Raw genomic sequence first — 18451 nt, 5'->3', positions numbered from 1 at the left:
CACACACACACACACACACACACACCCATCAGTGGCATCTAGAGTCAACAGAAGCCCCTTCCACCTCCCTAGCCAGTCTGCCGTGGCCCTCCTCGCCTTTCTTGGAGGGGAGCTTGTCTACCAGCTCGGGCTCCTTGGCCCTGGGATTCCTACAGTGAGGGTAAGGATCAAAGTCAGCCACAGCCTCCTCAGGTTGCCTGCTTGCTCCCCCACCACAGGGGCCTCTCCAGCTCTTCAGCGCTGCCAAGTCTGCCCTTCCTGTGCTGGGGCCTCTTTCTTCCTGTAAATGCTGAGCTCATTTCCGAAGCTCACCACTCAAGACGCCCTTTTCCTAAAAATAGCCATTCTCACAGTGGCAGGGCACCTCCACAAAGCTCTCCTGGGAACACCCCCACTACACCCAGCTGGGCCCAGATGCCCCTCGAAGCTGAACTCTTAGGTGCCTTCATCTTGGTGTCAGTCTCAGAATTGAGCTCTTTCGAAGTGTAGGGGTTCCACATGAGGAAGAACAGGGTGGAAAGAGGGAAGTGGACACGCTGCCCCACCCCCACCCCACCCTGACCATGCAGGGAATACTGTTTGCCGGCTCCCAACCTCTTGTTTGCTGGGCTGACCTCAGCTCAGTCCCCTTGTGGATCTCAGCCAGGCACTCTTCCCTCCTACCTGACCACAAAGACAGGTCACACCCCTGACCACAGGCTCCGGGTAGCCACAGCCCTCTCCCATACTCAAGGCGCCAAGGATGCTGTCCGATGGCCATCTGATTCCCACCACCCTCAGAGACGGCGCGGATGGGTGGCTGCCCGGCGCAGATGGGTGTCCCCATTCCTGGCTGTCAGAAAGCATGTTGGATGGACATTGGAGACAAGGCTATCTGCACAGCCTTGGCAGGGAATGTTTGCCTCAGGGATAGGGACAGTGCCTCATCCCAGAAGAGTGGGGTGTCTGGGCAGCCACAGCCCTGGACACACGGAATGACAGTGCTGCCCCGTTGGCCCAGCTCCTGGGGCTTTTGGACACAGTTGCCACGCAGGCTCCTTTCCAGGTCTTTGCAGCACCCGCCTTGGTGTATAAAATGGCTTTTGGGGAAGCAGAAATAAAGTTCCAGCCTCACTGCTCCCTCTCCCTCTCCCGGATAAAAACTTGCCTTTTCTTTCTTAAAAACCCATAATCAGTTTGTATATGCGCACAGTGTGGGGCTGGAGGGTGGGCCGGGGTATGTGTATGTCAGAGGACAACCGCTGTGTATTTTCTGGGGTTTGAACTCAGGTCCCCAAGCTTGAGCAGCAAGCATCTGATTTTCCTGCCAGCTCCTTCAAACCCAGCATTAAGTCACTGGGAATCACTGATGATCAGACTTTTATTTCATTATTTTCTTTTTATTTTTGTTAAAAACAAACAAACAACCCTGATAAAATCAGGAATAGGTTTAGAAGTGGTGGTGACGCAGAGGGAAGCCTGGATAAGATAGGGTGAGGGCTGGCAGGGGAGGGGACAGTGGAGTCTCCACTCTGATCTCTGGTATCCTGTGATAAATCCTGTACAAACTGCTACACTCCAGAGTAGGTGATTCCTCTGCCATGTCTGTTCAATATTGGAGGAGCTGTCCATCTTATCAGGTAGCTCACTGGATGACCAGGCTTCTAAAATACATTTATTGATGGGATTAAAGATGTGTGCCACCGCCCCCTCCCCCCCCCAAAAAAAAACAGTTATTGTACCAGACTATGAGTTCAAGGACAGCCTGGGCTACATAGCAAGATCCTGTTCCAAGCTTCACAAAACAAAACACAGCCGGCAGGTTGGACCTGTGAGTATAAGCCCCTGCTACCATGCCTGACAACCTGATCTCCAAAATCCACATGGCAGGAGTGAACTGACGCCCACATAGTGTCATTGACCCCCACACATGGGCCACAGTATGATCACACCTACACACATGCACACAAAATTAGTAAATATCATGTTTCAAAAGACAGGGTAAGCAAGGAGAATACATTTGGCCAAGGCATTGCCCCAGTTAGCACTCAGTCCAGCTACACAGGCACCTGCTTGTTCCTTGCATTGAACACTGGCTGATTTTCAGATGTCAGCCTCCAGGAAGGAGATCACCGTGAATGCAGCTTGCCTTTCCACCATCTTCAGGGCCGCCACCACAGGTTGGCACGGTGCTGGCACACGGTCTGTAGGCGGCCCTGTGAGACCCAGAAAGCACCATGGCTGAGTGAAAGGGAGGCATCCCACCAATGGAACGCACGTGGCTAATCCCAGACCCAGGACCTTTCTTATGTAGACAGGAAATGATTATTTAATAAATACATTCTAAACCCCCTAATCTGAAAGACTGAAACCCAAATGCTCCCAAATATGAAACTTTTGAACGCTGACTTTATAGTAAGTGGAACTTGTTCTTTGTTGGGCAGTGAGGGGTGGGGTGGGGGCACACTCGAGTGTATATGCAGGTTCTTATTTGTGCGTTTGCCTCGGTGGACATGAAGCTGACATCGGCTGGCTTCCTTGATTGGTTTCCAGGGTCTCGCAGAATCCAGAGCTCTGTGATTCAGGTAGTCTGGCTGGCCCATTTCCACCTGCCTCCTGTGTACTGGGATCTTAGTGGTTCACCATGACTACCCATTGGCATTTATGTTTATAAATGGGTCTAGGGATTCCAGCTCCAGTCACACTTGCGTGACAGGTACTTTACCTGATAAGCTGTCCCTCCAGCCCACTCCGTAGCCCACACTGACTTTGATGTTGACAATATTGATGCTTCAGCCTCCCAAATGCTGGGATTAGAAATGTGTACCGCCAACCACATCTGGCTTATTTTTTTAATGTTATTTATTTATATTTTATGTATGTGTGCCCTGAATATACATATACCTGCAGGCCAGAAGAGGGCTTCAGATCTCATTACAGATGTTTGTGAGCCACCATGTGGGTGCTGGGAATTAAATTCAAGATCTCTGGAAGAGCAGCCGGTGCCATCTCTCAGCCCAACCTGGCTTTTTTTTTTTTTAAAGAAGAGTTTCAAATGCTTTTGAAGTAGTGTGTCGTAGCACAGTATGTAATCCTCACTGATGAATTGACATAAAGTAGCACCCTAATAAATCCTTGCCTATATTGGGGCCCCTCCCAGTGAACACATACGTCAAACTGCCCATGTGTTCCTGCAGCAGATGACTTTCTGGAACTCATGGCAGAGTGCCCTCCTGGACTTCCTTTTCCCGTTCCCTCTGCTGTACTCTATCAGTCCGGGGTCATTTCCTGGTTCCAGCTCTGGCCCTGGGCAGCTAGCTCCCATCGCGGGGGATGGAACCCTGGCAGTGCCCTTTCCATCACCCCTGCAGAAGTCAGTGACCACTCCCTGCCAGCACACCCTCCTCCTGCAGCAGCAACCAAGCTTTGGAGTGCTTTGTTGGGCATGGGTCCTGCCAAGCCAAGGGCTGGCTCCCTGGTGTTCTGGGAAGGACAACTGTCCCCATCACTAGTAGGAAGAGTCAGCCAGAGGGAGCTCCTGCCTGGGGGTTCTCTCTTCCTGACCCAGCAAGGGATATGTTCTGCTAAGCAGAGAGAACACCCTGTGACTCTTAGAGTGTGAGTTAGGTTTCTTCCAAAAGATAACAACGGTATGTGTATCTGAGAGAGAGGTTTTTTTGTTGGTTTTTTTTTTTTTCCCCAAGGCAGTGCATCTCTGTGTCTAAGAGCTCTGGGTGTCCTGGAACTCAATTTGTAGATCAGGCTGGTCACGAACTCACAGAGCTCTACCTGCCTCTGCCTTCCGAGCAGGCTCCTATGATTATGGAGGGTTAGTGAGTTCAGACCGGGGTCGGGACTGCATGCAGGAGATTCAGGGAAGGCCAGCAGTTCAAGTCCAAAGGGCTCCAGCTAGCAGAATTACAACCTGCCGGGAAAGGTCATCCTTTTTTTATTTAGGCTGAGTTAGCTAAATCCGAGCAGAGGAGTTCCAGCTTGATTCCTTGGGGTGATCTAACTGACTCATAGTTCACTGGCGAAACCCAAATCTTAACCTAAAGCCCATTTGACACAGGAAAACAGCCGTCTTCTCTGGGCTTTGGTACAAGCTGGTGTCCTTTCATGGTGGACCAGCTGCCTGGGTCCTTCTCCCCCCACCCCCACCCCACCCCCGTCTTCTGCCAATCCACTGCATGACCTCACCGTGCCAATCCTGGCCAGCCTCAGCAGCCATCGAGGACTGGCTCCCAGACTGGACTTGGTTGAAGACAGGCCCAGGAGCCCAGCGCTAGCCCCTCCTCTGCCACAGGAATCTCTGTGGCTTGAGTAGGTGGTTTTCACTTGCTTCAGTGTCGTTCCTTCTCTGGATGAGGTAAAACTACACCTTCTGATGGTTGCCACTGAAAATGAATGTGCATTTTACCACAATTAAAAATTAAGTGTTGCTGGGCAACGGTGGTGCATACCGTTAATCCCAGTACTCGGGAGACAGAAGCAGTGGATCGCAGGGATCAAGGCCAGCCTGGTCTACAAAGTGAGTTCCAGGATTGCCAGAGCTGTACAGGGCAACCCTGTCTCAGAAGAAAGAAAGAAAGAGAGAGAGAGAGAGAGAGAGAGAGAGAGAGAGAGAGAGAGAGAGAGGAGGAAGGGAGGGAGGGAGGGAGGGAGGGAGGGAGGGAAAGAAAATATATACACACACACACACACACACATACAATTTGGGGGGTTTCTTAGGAGAAAACTGTGACCTTTATTTTTTTAAGTTTATATTCACCTGTATAACTGTCTGCCTACCCATATAAGGAGTCAGGGTCTTGTCTATCTGCCTACCCACCTGCCCGCCTACCTACTTATATGCCTATCTAGTGTCTCATGATGCCCAGACTGGCCTCTGATATGCTGTATGCAGTTGAAGATGATAAGCTTCTGATCAGGAATGCTGAGATTCCTAGTGTGTCCACATGGCCAGTTGACATGACGAACTCAGGCCTCTGTGCACGCTGGGCAGCCGCTCTACCAAATAAAGCTGTAACTGCAGCCTGCTTCAGCTTTGTAGTCATTGTGAGTTTCCAAGACTGGGTTTCTGTGTGTAGCTCTGGCTGTCCTGGAACTCACACTATAGACCAGGCTGGCCTCGAACTCAGCGATCTCAGAGATCCACCTGCCTCTGCCTCCAGAGTTTTGGGATTAAAGACATGCACCACAACCTCCTAGAAACCACATTTTTTTTTTAATTAAAGACAGGGTCTCAGGGGGCTGGAGAGATGGCTCAGAGGTTAAGAGCACTGACTGCTCTTCCAAAGGTCCTGAGTTCAATTCCCAGCAACCACATGGTGGCTCACAACCAAGGCTGACCTGGAACTCCTAAAGACCTGCTTGCCTCTGCCTCCTGAGTGCTGAGACTAAAGGCATGGCTACATTTATTATTTTTAATATGTGTGCAACTGTGTATAGGTGTGTGCGTGGGAGTTTAGATGCCCAAGAAAGCTAGGGCTGTCAGATCCCCCTGGAGCTGCAGTGGGTGCTGAGAACTGAACTCGGGTCCTCTGCAAGAGGCGCTCTTAACTTCTGAGCCATCTCTCCAGCCCCCGTGTTTAAGCATTGTACAGATGGAGAAGCTGAGGCTTCCGGCGTGTCAGAGAACTTGTTCATGTACAGCCACCAGCTAGAGAGGGCAGAGCAGACCCTGGGCCTCTCTAGGGAGAATGTCTCTTGCTTTCTATGGTTCTGGCTTTCCCGTCTCAACAGAGAACACATCCTGCTCCTCTGTAGTAGGCATGCGGAGATGTGGGGGTGGAGGGTCCCACAGCTTGTCGCCATCTCTATACTAGCTCAGGATCCCCCACCAGCCAGCTCAAACCCATCAGGATACACAAACCGTGGTGACCTCAGCTCTAAGGCACTCACTCACTTAGGGAAGGGAAGGCCAGCCACCTGTGGCTTGTGTGCTGCCGGCAAACTGGCAGAGCGAATTCATTTGATGGTGGCAACACTGAGTGATGGCCATGGCTCTTCACCACCTCAGACACGGGAAAACAGACATTTCTGTAAGTGGCGAGAGCCCGGCTCTCAATGTGGGGAAAGAGTTCAGCATGTTACCACTTGTGACTGCAGGATGGGCAGGGAGCGTTCAGCCCAGCACCAGCTTGTGCCTGGGAGGCAGTAGAACCCAGACCCCACAGCTCTGGTCCAACAACACTGAGCTGTGGGGAATTGGGGAAGACAGCTGGAGAGCGACCGTTCTCAGCTTCTGTGTCACAGCCTGCCTACTAGGTGGACAACCTCAGGAAGGCTCCTGAACTTTAGATCCTCAGTCGACATCTGCTAAGGCGGAACACCTGTGTTCCGGACGTGTTTGCAGGTTCAGCATCACCATATCAGCAAGGCTTTCCCTGACCACCCCCCGAAATGAATATCATTGTGCTGCAGAAGCAGATAGTGAGAAGCTGGACGCCCGGACAGCAGCAGTTTTCCCATCCTGAGCGGGAAGTCTGACGTCATACCCTTCAAAGCGTGCCAACAGTGTGTGCTCCTTTGCCCTGGAGAAGCTGCTCCTCACGCTCGCCTGTTTCTAGGGGCTGCCTCGCCTCCTTAGCTCTAGCCTCAAGGTTTTGGATCCAACTGGCTGACTGCAGTCATTTGTCACAACCACTCATGGTGACCCTGGCATGCATTCCAGACCCTTTAGAATAAACAAAGCCAGGCTGGAGAGATGGATCAGTGGTTAAGAGCACTGGCTGTTCTTCCCAAGATCCTGAGTTCAATTCCCAGCAGCCACCCGTAATGAGATCTGGTGTCCTCTTCTGTTGTTCAGGCAGAACATTGTATACATAATAAATAAATAAATAAATCTTAAAAAATAAACAAAATTATTAAGATAGTTGTCCATGCTCATGGTGTCAGCCCCTGATGTTTCTGTCATTTCTCACATTTTTTGGAAGTCGCTTGCTTGTGCTTCCAGCTTACTCAGTTAATATTATTTCCTTCTCGGGTCTCTGAGGAGGCTGAAGATTAGATAGTTATAGTTATAGTTTACCGGACTCAGAGAGCAAGTTATGATGGAAAGTAAATTAAGTATAAGACTTTGGACTCACAAGATAAGATAGATATGGGGTATTTTCTCTGAATGTGTCAAATGCAAATAGACTAGACATTGTTGATGGACTTATTGCCTGTGTATATTGTATATAGTCAGTGTACTTATTGTATGTAGTTTTTCTTACATTACTTAGAGCCTTTCCTTTTATATTTTAGACAAAAGGGGGAAATGTAGTAGTATTTCATTTGTATTTTTATAAATAAGGCTTTGTGGCGACCTTTATTTTTTTCACATTTACCTACTTAACTTTTTAAAAGTGTGTGTGTGTGTGTGTGTGTACATGCATGTGAGTGCACACACACACATGCACACACCACCTATCTCTCCAGCCCCATTTTAAAAGATACTTTAGGAAACACTTATCTTCCTAGACTATTGAGACAACGATCCCCCAAGGAATTAGTATTTCTCCCAGGAGATTCCTTACAGGTCTGACAATCGTCAGACCACCTTGCAGGAGAGACTGCAGGAGAGGCGCCAACAGCAATGAGTGAGTGATGGACAGGACCGCTTCTTGACCAGGACTGCTTGTAACCGTTTGCCCTCTGTTTGAAGCTGAATCAGAACCCCATACATAGGTTCAGGGCCTGGGGTGCCCACTGGGCCTGCTTATTTGTTTCCCTTCCTACGGTGGCCACGTTGAATCAATCTCCTTTCTTTGTTTTGCTGTTGTGCATATCTTTGCTAGCAGAAGACAACTGACCAAGCCTAGCTTGTTAGGGCTGCCAGAGCCCAGAGGCCAACAGGAACAGCTCCGATAACACACCTACAGCAAGGTACTCCTGGGTTCAGGAGCATGTGATCTGAAACTCTTTGGGGGCCCAAGCTCGGCTGCAGACACCTCCCTGACACTGTGATCTAAGCTGTCACTGCCAGCGGGCTGGGGAGATGACCAAGTGGATGAAGGCAGGCACCACCAGGCCTGATGAGCCGCGTTTCGTCCCCAGGTGGTAGAAGGGAAGGACCGACTCCTGCAAGTTGTCCTCTGACTTCCTCTCTTGTCCTGTGTTCCCTCTCCCAAAATAAAAAATAAATAAAATTTTTTGGCAGAACATAGTAGTGCACACCTTTAATCCAGCACTGGAGGGGCAGAGCCAGGAGTATCTTGAGTTCTAGGTCATCCTGATCTACACAGCAAGTTCCAGGGCAGCCGGGGCTATATAGTAAGACACTATCTAAAAACCAAATAAATAAATTAAATGTCAGTACTCTCCCAGGTCCTGTTTCCCTTCCCCACCCTCTTAACCCCTTAGCTGCTACTTCTCCCTCATCATTTCCCTCCTCCTGTAGTATGGCTGCTACACTGTCAGAGCTCACTGAGTTAGTGGCTCCCTCCTCTTTCAGTTCCTACTCCCGACTTTTTGTTTGTTTGTTTGTTTGTTTTGATTTTCGAGACAGGGTTTCTCCGTAGGTTTTTGGTTCCTGTCCTGGAACTTGCTCTTGTAGACCAGGCTGGCCTCGAACTCACGGAGATCTGCCTGCCTCTGCCTCCCGAGTGCTGGGATTAAAGGTGTGCGCCACCACCGCCCGGCTCTGACTTTTTGTTTAGCAGTTGTGACTCTAGACTGTGCATTTTTGGTTTTGTTTTTTTGTTTTTTCTCCTAGGGAATTCACATCAGCCTTCACCTGCAAACCCTGGGTACCCAGCACTCCGGAGTCCATGGCGCTGAACACTCCCAAGGTGAAAGCATTGTCTCTGGCCCCCCAGTTCTCCTCAAGTGGCCCCCAACAGGCCAGCCGCCCAGCTTCCACAGCATCCACCACAAGGGACCTGCACAGTAAGTCAGCCAGCACCTTGGTGTGAGGCTCGGAAGAAGGGCCTTGTGCTCCTGGATTTGGGCCCATGAACTATTTGTGCCCGGGGAAATGGGAAAGGCACACTTCCCTTCTCTACAGAACCAGGGCCCTTTCCAGTGGCTTCGCTTGCCCCGGGGACCTATCCTTTATTAACCTTTCTCTATTCATTGCTCTTAGCTAGGCAGCTAGTATACAAGCTGACCAACTGACACCTTGAAGGTCATGTCCCTTAGAAAGACAATTCCCACATCTGGGGGCCTCGCAAAGGCCAACCTGACCTGGCTCAACAGCACTAGGTTGGTATGGAACTCAGATCCCACCGGAGGTTCCACTCAAACCCAGCCTCTCCATTTTCCTCACCCTCTTTCGGCCTCAGCCAGCTGACTGATCAAAAAGTACAGAGCAAAGATGTCAAGCAGCAAAAAGTCACTGCCCCTCCCTAGCCACACCCTGGCGTTCTAGCCAGGTAATGAACCATTGCTAAGCCGTCATGGGCTCTCCCTATTGCCTCTGGAAACACTGAAGCGGAGGTTCGGGACAGGCTACTTCCTTCCAGGCCTCAGGGCAGTGCCAAGGGCCCATGGGAAAGCCTGGCCAGGAGAGAAGCAGGCAGGCCACTCTGACCCTGCCCTGTTTTCAGGCTGCACAGGCTTGGGGAGCCTCAGTTGATGATGCTCACAATCCTAACACCCGTAGCTGATAGCTGGCCATACCCCACATCCTGCAACATCACATAGCCCAAGCCTGGTGTACAGAGTCCCTGCGTGGTTGAGCCCATATGTCCTGTGGACTCAGCAAACAGTGAGCTGTTGCAAGGACGGACGCTGAGCAAACTGACCAGGCGCAGCTTCCTGTGAGGAAAGACGGGGCAGGCCACAGAGCCAGGACCTGGAAGGGACAGTTTTCATTATTCTATTTGCACAAGGGCAGATTGAAAGAAGGGATTGTATGGGCTAGAGGGGTTCTGTGCAGGGACCACTTGGCACTAGCATCCAGCTCTGGCTTCCCTCCTCCAGGCAGCCAGCCATACAGGAAGTGAAGATGGCTTCTTTCCCAAGCTGTCACCATCACGTGGCTGAGGACCCATCGGCTTCCCGTTCTCTACCAGCCAGCAGCTGCAGGTGATGGATGTGAAGAGACGCTTGTTTCTGAGATCCTGGGTAGCAGAGGCCCGGGAATGCCAGCCAGACAGGCTGCCCAGGAGCAAGACTGTCAATGCTCCACTATCCAGACATGTCTCCTCAGACCGAGCCGTGGGAAGATGGTTGGAGAGGCCTGGACTGCTTTCCTGGTGAGAGGAAGTTCCTGGTCATCCTTTGCACCCGGAGGAGAAAAAGGCATAGCCTTTGACCTCAAGACATTTTGTGGCCCTGGATAATAGCAAATTCCAGATTCAACTTCCCTGGCCTTCATAGAGTCTACGCAAGACATGAAGCCACACAGTCGAGACACATCATAACATCCAGATGGAGAAAGTTAGGCCAGAGGAATTTTTTCCCAGATGCCTGGCCAGGGTGACTGTGAAAGGTGACACATGAACCAACCACAAACCAGTAAGGACGACAGGGGACCCTCATTCTCCAGGCCTCAGTCTCAGCCAGGGGCTGCGCTGCCTCTAAACTAGAGGTGCTCAACCTGTGGGTCGTGACCCCTGGGGGAGATTGAATGACCTTTTCACAGGGATCAAATATCAAATATCCTGCATATCAGATACTTACATTATGATTCATAAAAGTAGCAAAATTCAGTTATAAAGTAGCAATGAAAATAATATTATGGTTGAGGGTCATCACACTATAAGGAACTGTGTTAAAGGGTATAGTGTTAGAAAGGTTGAGAACCACTGCTCTGAACTCTGCTGAAAGATAGAATGTTGCAGGTGAGGGATGAAGGGGACAGAGGAAGATGGGGACACACTGCTCACATACAAAGTTCTAGAAAAAAAATTAAAATACAAGGATATGCCCTGGGCCCAGGATGTAGCTCGTGGGGTTGAATGTTTGCCTAGCAAGCACACAGCTCTGGGTTCCATCTTCAGGACCACAGAAACCAGATGTGCTCACACCTGTCATTTGCTACCCAGGAGCGGGAGGCTTGGGGAAGAGAAGTTCAAGAGCATCCTGAGCTACATCGTGAGTTCGAGACCAGCCTGGGTTACGTGAAACCTGGTTTTCCAAAGAAGAATCTGGCGTGATCTGGTGTACAGGGTAGACTTGGCCTTCCTCAGACAGTTGTTGGGGTTTCTGCTATTGTTTTTAGATTTATTTATTTTATTGTATGTATCTAGGCCTGCATCTCTGTATGTGCACAGGTGTGTGCCTGGTGCCCGTGGAGGCCTGATTAAGGTCTCAGAAGCCCTCATGCTAGAGTTGCAGGCAGTTGTGAACCTCCATCCAGGTGCTGGGAACGGAACCCAGGTCCTCTGCAAGAGCAGCAAATGCTCTAACCACTGAGCAATCTCTCTAGTTCCTCTTTATATAGATTTAAAGGCCTTAAAAAAGGTGACCAGCTTGACCTGTCTCCCTCCCCTCCCCTTAAGAAGACAGTAAATATGAGACTCTGCCAACATATCGGTCCATCCAACCACCTACTCCCTACCAAGGTATTATCAGGCCCAAGCCCTAGGACAAAGGAAAGAAAACCACCTACAGAGCTGGCGTCCTGAATGTTAACCAAGTTACAAAGCTGGATAAAATTAATCGGCCGCGACAGCCAGGTGTGGTGGCACGTACCTTAGGTCACAGCACTCAGGAGGCAAAGGCAAGTGCATCTCTGTTAGAGGCCAGCCTGGTCTACAGAGTAAGCTCCAGGCCAGCCAAATCTACAAAGCAAAACCCTGTCTTAAAAATCAATCAGTATCTGGGTGACAAAATCACATGCAATCTCCCAGGCACTCCCAGTGGCCCCTGACTCCTCGAGACAGCAGGCAGAGGGACAGCCCTTACAGAGATAGGAGCAGGTTAACCTGAGGTGATGTGAGCTAGCTGGCATCCAGGGTGATCTTGGGAGTTCTTGGTAGAGACACCAATCTAGACTCTTCTGCAAGAGCAATACATGCTCTTAACCACGGAGCCATCTCTCCAGCTCTTCTTTATACAATTATAAAGAGTTTAGAAAGGTGGCCGGCTTGACCTATCTCCCTCCCCACCCTAGTCTGGCAGTTGCATCTCTCTCCAACCCTCCAGAAATACGTGCCTCCCTCTGCTCTGAAGGCCGGAAGCAGCCATGGACCTCCTCGCTCTGCCTGTGGATGCACAAAGTGAGGGTGCCTGACGTGTATACAGCGGTGTGGCGGAGGAAAGGGCTCTGGAGTGAAGTCGCTCTGTGATGAAACCTGGGCACGAACTGCAAAGGAACGTCATGGAGAAAGGGCTCCACCCCACCAGCCAGTGCTCCCAAGATTCCACAGGTGCCAGTGCCTGGCGCAGCCTTCCCCGGCCTGGTGTGGGAGCAGCGGACCCTGGGACCAGGGAGAGTCGTCTTCTCAGGCCCCTGGAATGAAGGAAACAACAGTCTCTCCCTCAGGCTGCTCCTTGTCAGATCCTCCGGGGAGAAGAGGAGGTCATTTAGAGGGACAAGGGGACCCTGTGAGGGCTCAGCAGGCTGAGATCATCAAGCAAGGTGTGCGTTGTACTTAGGGAAAGTAAGCAATACCCAGGCCCCTTAGTACCCTTACAAGGGCCGCTCCCAGTGCGCACTTGTACATTCCAAAGCTGAAACTAGAAACAGACCTGGGTTTTGATAGGTTTTTCCTGTGTAACCCAGGCTAGCCTGAAACTTGCTATAGTACGGTTGTCTTCAAACCCAAGATCCACCCTCCTCATACTTTCCAAAAGTATCGACAACTTGGGGCTAGATAGATGGCTCAGTGGGTAGGAGTGCACACGGCCCTTGTAGAGGACCTCGGGGCCAGCACTCACATGCCCACGCCCCTCCACAGACACACGTTCGTACACATAATTGAAAACAAAAGAGATCTTTTGAACAACTTTTTCATAGATAATCAAGTAATCCAAGAGTCTGCTTGCTCTGCTGAGATTAGGTATGAACTCTGTCTACAGGGAGGAAAAGCAAATTTAAAAAATTGGTTTATTTGTTTATTTTTCGAGACAGGGCTTCTCTGTGTAACCTTGGCTGTCCTGGAACTCGCTCTGTGGACCAGGCTGGCCTCGAACTCACAGAGACCCTCCTGGCCCTGGCCCCAAGTGCTGGGATCAAGGGTGTACACCATTACCATCCAGCTCAAATAAAATATATTTTTTAATTTATCATTTTTATTTCTTTCTATCTTTTTTATTGATTTTTATTGAGCTCTGCATTTTTCTCTGCTCCCCTCCCTGCCTCTCCCCTCCCCTTTAACCCTCTCCCAAGGTCCCCATGCTCCCAATTTACACAAGAGAACTTGTCTTTTTCTACTTCTTATGTCGATTAGATCCATGTATGTCCCTCTTAGAGTCCTCATTGTTGTCTAGGTTCTCTGGGATTGTGATTTGTAGGCTGGTTTTCTTTGCTTTATGTTTAAAAACCACTTATGACTGAGTACATGTGATAATTGTCTTTCTGTATCTAGGTTACCTCACTCAAAATAATGTTTTCTAGCTCCATCCATTTGCCTGCAAATTTCAAACTGTCATTATTTTTTTTTCTGCTGTGTAGTACTTCATTGTGTAAATGTATCACATTTTCCTTATCCATTCTTCAGTCGAGGGACATTTAGGTTATTTCCAGGTTCTGGCTGTGACAAACAATGCTGCTGTGAACATAGTTGAGCACATGTCCTTGTGGCACGATTGAGCATCCTTTGGCTATATACCCAAAGTGGTATTGCTGGGTCTTGAAAAAGGTTGTTTCCTAATTGTCTGAGAAATTGCCACACTGATATCCAAAGGAGCTGTACCAGTTTGCACTCCCACCAGCAATGCATGAGTGTTCCCTTTACTCCACATCCTCTCCAGCATAACTTGTCATCAGTGTTTTTGATCTTGGCCATTCTTACAGGTGTAAGATGAAATCTCAGATTGTTTTGATTTGTATTTCTCTGGTGACTAAGGATGTTGAACATTTCCTTAAGTGTCTTTTAGCCATTTTAGATTCCTCTGTTGAGAATTCTCTGTTTAGGTCTGTACTCCACTTTTTTTTATTGGATTATTTGTTCTTTTGATGACCAATTTCTTGAGTTCTTTGGATATTTTGGAGATCAAACCTCTGTCTGATGTGGGGTTGGTGAAGATCTTTTCCCATTCTGTAGGTTGTTGTTTTGTCTTATTGAACGTGTCCTTTGCTTTACAGAAGCTTTTCAGTTTCAGAAGGTCCCATTCATTAATTGTTTCTCTCAGTGTCTGTGCTGCTGGGGTTATATTTAGGAAGTGGTCTCCTGTGCCAATGCATTCAAGTGTACATCCCACTTTCTCTTCTATGAAGTTCAGTGTGGCTGGCTTTATGTTGAGGTTTGATTCATTTGGACTTGAGTTTTGTACATAGTGATAGATATGAATCTATTTTCATTCTTCTACATGTTGATATTCAGTTACGCCAGCATCATTTGTTAAATATGCTTTCTTTTTTCCATTTGATATTGTTTGCTTTGTCAAAAAATCAGATGTTTGAAAGTGTGTGGATTAATATCTAGGTAATCAAATAAAGTATTTTATTTCATTGTATTTATTATTATGCAGACTTGTTGACTGTGAGTGAGTGCAGGTTTTCCAGTCGCCATGACACATACTTCTCCTTCCCCCTTTACATGGGTTCTAGGGATGGAACTGGGGTCATCAGGCTTGTAAAGCAAGGGCTTTCACCAGCTGAGTCATCTCTTCAACCCAGGAAAAACATTCTAAAATGTAGTCTAGAGGTCTAAGCCAGGAGTGGTGGCACACGCCTTCAATCCCTGCTCTTGGAGGCAGAGGCAGATGGATCTCTGTGAGTTCAAGGCCAGCTTGGTCTACATCGTAAACTCTAGGCCAGCCAGACCTAGTAAGATCCTGTTTCCAAAAGAAAGTAATCTGTGGATGTTTAGTAACACAGCCCCTAAAAAATGCCAGCGACACGGACTGAAGGAGCCATTGGAGCATTTCTGAGAGAATGGAACCCTCAGCGGGGTTGTGGGAGCCTCTGTCTTGGAAGCTGAGTCCAGCTCTGTTGCCCCATGAGAGTTTCTCCTAACAGTTCTTTTCTCGCTCAGCCTCTCTCTCTCTCTCTCTCTCTCTCTCTCTCTCTCTCTCTCTCTCTTTCAGTTTTTTGTTTTGTTTTGTTCTGTTTTGTTTTGTTTTTTGAGACAGGGTTTCTCTGTGTAGCACTGGCCTCCTGGAACTCACTATTTAGACCTGGCTGGCCTCAAACTTGGAGATCCACCTGCCCCTGCCTCCCAGGTACTGGAATTAAAAGTGTCACCACGTTTTAAAAGTCTGGGCCCAGCTCAAACTTTTAATGAATAAATAAAAGCAAGTCTGACGCTGTACTTGTGTGACCCTATCTACTTGCCTAGCCCTAATCCTGGTCCTTATTACAATAAAACTTTATTTATAAAGCAAGCAGGTAGAACATGGGCAGGTTTCCTTATTTGACGTTTTAAATGCTGCAATAAAGTATTGTTTATCTTGATCTGTAAGTTCTCAGGTTCCTCCACAAATCTTGAGTGAGCATGAATGTCTCACTTCCCTTAATCCCCTCAGGATCCTCTAGGGCCAGTGTGCCTGAGAGCAAGCCCTATGGCTTGGGTGACTGTCCTTATCTGCATGACCATTTTAATCTCATTTGACGCTCTTCATGGTGAATCATGTTGAGTGTTACTCTTAGCCTTTGCACGTAACAAACCATTTCCCAAACAACCATTTCTTAGCTCCACAAATACACAAATCAACAACTGGGGCTGGGCTTGGATCATCTTCAGAACTTAGCTGGGCTGCTGAACTGTGCACCTACAAATACGGACCTCCTTCTTGTCTGGCGATCAGTTGACTGGGCCTTCAGTTCTCCTCCAGTGAGGCTTCATCTTCCAGCAAGGCAGCTGGGCTTGCTCACGGTAACCTCGGGGTTCCCGCTGCCATGCGAGATCGAACCCAAGCACTACTTTAAGTCTCTGCAGGTTTCTTGAGTGCTTTTCTCCCGTGGACCAAAGCTGGTCACGTACCCAAAGCTTGGATCAGCATGAGAAAACACAGATGATCTGATACAGGCTGCCGACTGGACGGAGGGCGTTATAGCTGCCACGTAGAAAGTGCCACACATCTACCCCATTTGACAGAACTGAACCTGTCAGGGGTCCCACACACACTGTGGCATTGCCTCCCTGATTTCGTTCAGTTGAACAACTCTGTCTTGTGGGGCTACTGTATGTGGACCTGGGAACAGTACCCCACTCCCTCAAGTTGCTGCCTATCATCTAGGGAGTGTCCCCAACCTTTGTAAATGGCGATGGTCCCTGCCAGAGCCCCACTGCAGGGGAAACGGTGGGCAGATTTGAAAAAAACTGTGCCAAACAATTTCTACCAAGTCCTTTCCCTGAGGTGTCAGGTGAGGCCTGGGAGAGCATGGGATCTGGACAGTAGAGAAAGAAGCAAAGAGAACCAGAGTGTGAAAAAGAAGAGGCGGACACTTGCCATTTCCAGAGGACCTAAGTTCGATTCCCACATCAGAAGGCTCACAACAGCCTGTAACTCCACCTCGAAGGAGTCTGATACCCTCTTCTGGCACCCATACTCATGTATATACACACACCACACACAAAAGTAATAATCTTTTTTAAAGAGAGTTTCCAGGGAGATAAGGAAAGGGGCACAGAGAGCTGTCACCGCAGTCAGAACTGGAGAGGAGACAGCTCCCTCTCACTGCCTCTGAGAGTGCTTTCCTTAGAGAGTTGGCCAGAGGTCACCAGTACCAGAGCCAAGCATAGACATGAGCTGGAGGTTGAGAGCTTTGAACTCAGAGGTCCTGAGGCAGGGGGTAGGGGGTCTGCAGTAAAGACTGTGGATCCAGAACCTTGAGGGTACCGGGGAGCACATACCCACCAGGACCCGAGCAGGAGGCAGCTCTTTGCTGGAGTCACTTTGCAAGGACTTCTCGCTAAATTACCAGTTCTGTGAGCTGGCTTTAACACCGCTTTCTACCAGGACTTAAAGCATATTACAATTCCATGCATTCTGCCACAAACTAAAGAAGGGCTGGGAGAGTTGGCTCAGCAGGTAAGAGCACAGGCTGCTTTTGCAGAGGACCTGGTCTCCATTTCCAGCAGCCATAACCATCCATAATTCCAGTTCCAGGGGACCTGACCCTTTCGTCTGACCTCTGTGGGCACTGGGCATGCACATGACATGCATATGTACTTGCAGACAAAACATTCATACACATTGAAAACATTAACAAAATACTAAGGAACTGGGCTAAGAATGTAGCTCAGTAGGTAGAGTGGTTACCAGAAGCCCTGGGGTTGATCTTTGGCACTATAAAAACCAGGCACGGTAGCACATCCCTGTAATTCCAGCACTTAATGCAGAAGCAGGAGGATCAAAAGTTAAAGATCATCTTTAAATGGGAACTTACTGGATGTTGCTGCAACACCTTCCTGATAACGCACTGCCCGCGCTCACACTTCTGAAGTCCTATGTGTCAGGCTTCATCCACAAGCCAACACTTCTCAGGACAGGAGAGGGTTCGCCAGATATGCAGATATGCAGTTGGATCCTTGGAGCTTTTGTTATGATTCTTGCCTTAGGGAGAGGGACACTGACTGAAAAAGAGATAAGTAAGGGTTATCCCTAGACTAGCAGGTTCCCAACTAACTTGAAGTCTGGCAACAGGAATTTCTTCAGAGGATGCAGGAGTGACTTACAGATCTGGAAGTGAAGGGTGGGGACCCAGGTGTACTGGTGGAAGGGAAGCATCTCAGTCACTGTTCCAGTGCTGTGAAGAGACACACGATCACAGCAACTCTTACAAGGGAAAGCATTTAATTGGGGGCTGGCTTAGAGTTCAGAGGTCTAGTTCATTATCATCATGGCAGGCAGCAGCCATGACAGCAGCCATGGCAGACATAGTGCTGGGAACAGTAGAACTATATCATGATCCAACCAGATAGATGGATGAAGAGAGGGAGAGAGAGGGAAGGGGGAGAAAGAGACAGAGACTGGGCTTTTGGAAGTTCAAAGGCCATCCTGATGACACATTTCCTTCAGCAAGGTCCCACCTACTCCAACAAGAGCACATCTCCTAATCTTTCTAATTCTTTCAAATAGTGTGGTTCTCCCTGGTGACTAAACATTCAACTATGTGAGCATGTGGGACCAGGAAAAGTGTCTTCGCTATAAGCAAAGAGAGCAGGTTTACCACCCCCTGCTGTGAGTTCCAGCTAGCTGACACTTTCTGCTCTCTTTCCCACCCCAGCCATCTGTCTCACTTCCCTTGGGACCAGGCCAGCCTCAAACTCACTGAGATCTGCCTGCCTCTGCCTCCCAAACGCTGGGATTAAAGGTGAGCACCACTACTGCCCGGCTTCTTTATTCCACCCTTAATTATTGACATTAACTCTTCATTTCACACACCACACAACACGCAGTCAATATATTTCAATAGATAGATAGATAG

At 48.9% G+C, this 18451-nt stretch overlaps 1 protein-coding gene across 3 annotated transcripts in view; it reads left to right on the top strand.

Moving 5' to 3' along the window:
- Positions 1-9986, top strand: part of Armc9 (armadillo repeat containing 9) — a 133424-nt gene extending 123438 nt beyond the window's left edge. For all 3 annotated transcript variants that reach the window (XM_026786155.1, XM_005361765.3, XM_026786154.1), the window contains 2 exons: positions 8681-8853; positions 9889-9986. In XM_026786155.1, coding sequence (XP_026641956.1) covers positions 8681-8853; positions 9889-9911 — 196 coding nt within the window. In that variant the 3' untranslated portion in view covers positions 9912-9986. The remainder of the gene's footprint in view (positions 1-8680; positions 8854-9888) is intronic.
- The last annotated feature ends 8465 nt before the right edge of the window (positions 9987-18451 follow it).

Source organism: Microtus ochrogaster, linkage group LG4, assembly GCF_000317375.1.
Source record: "Microtus ochrogaster isolate Prairie Vole_2 linkage group LG4, MicOch1.0, whole genome shotgun sequence".
NCBI lineage: Eukaryota > Metazoa > Chordata > Mammalia > Rodentia > Cricetidae > Microtus > Microtus ochrogaster.
The sequence above is the reverse complement of the archived record's forward strand: the minus strand, read 5'-3'. Positions and strand labels throughout refer to the sequence as shown.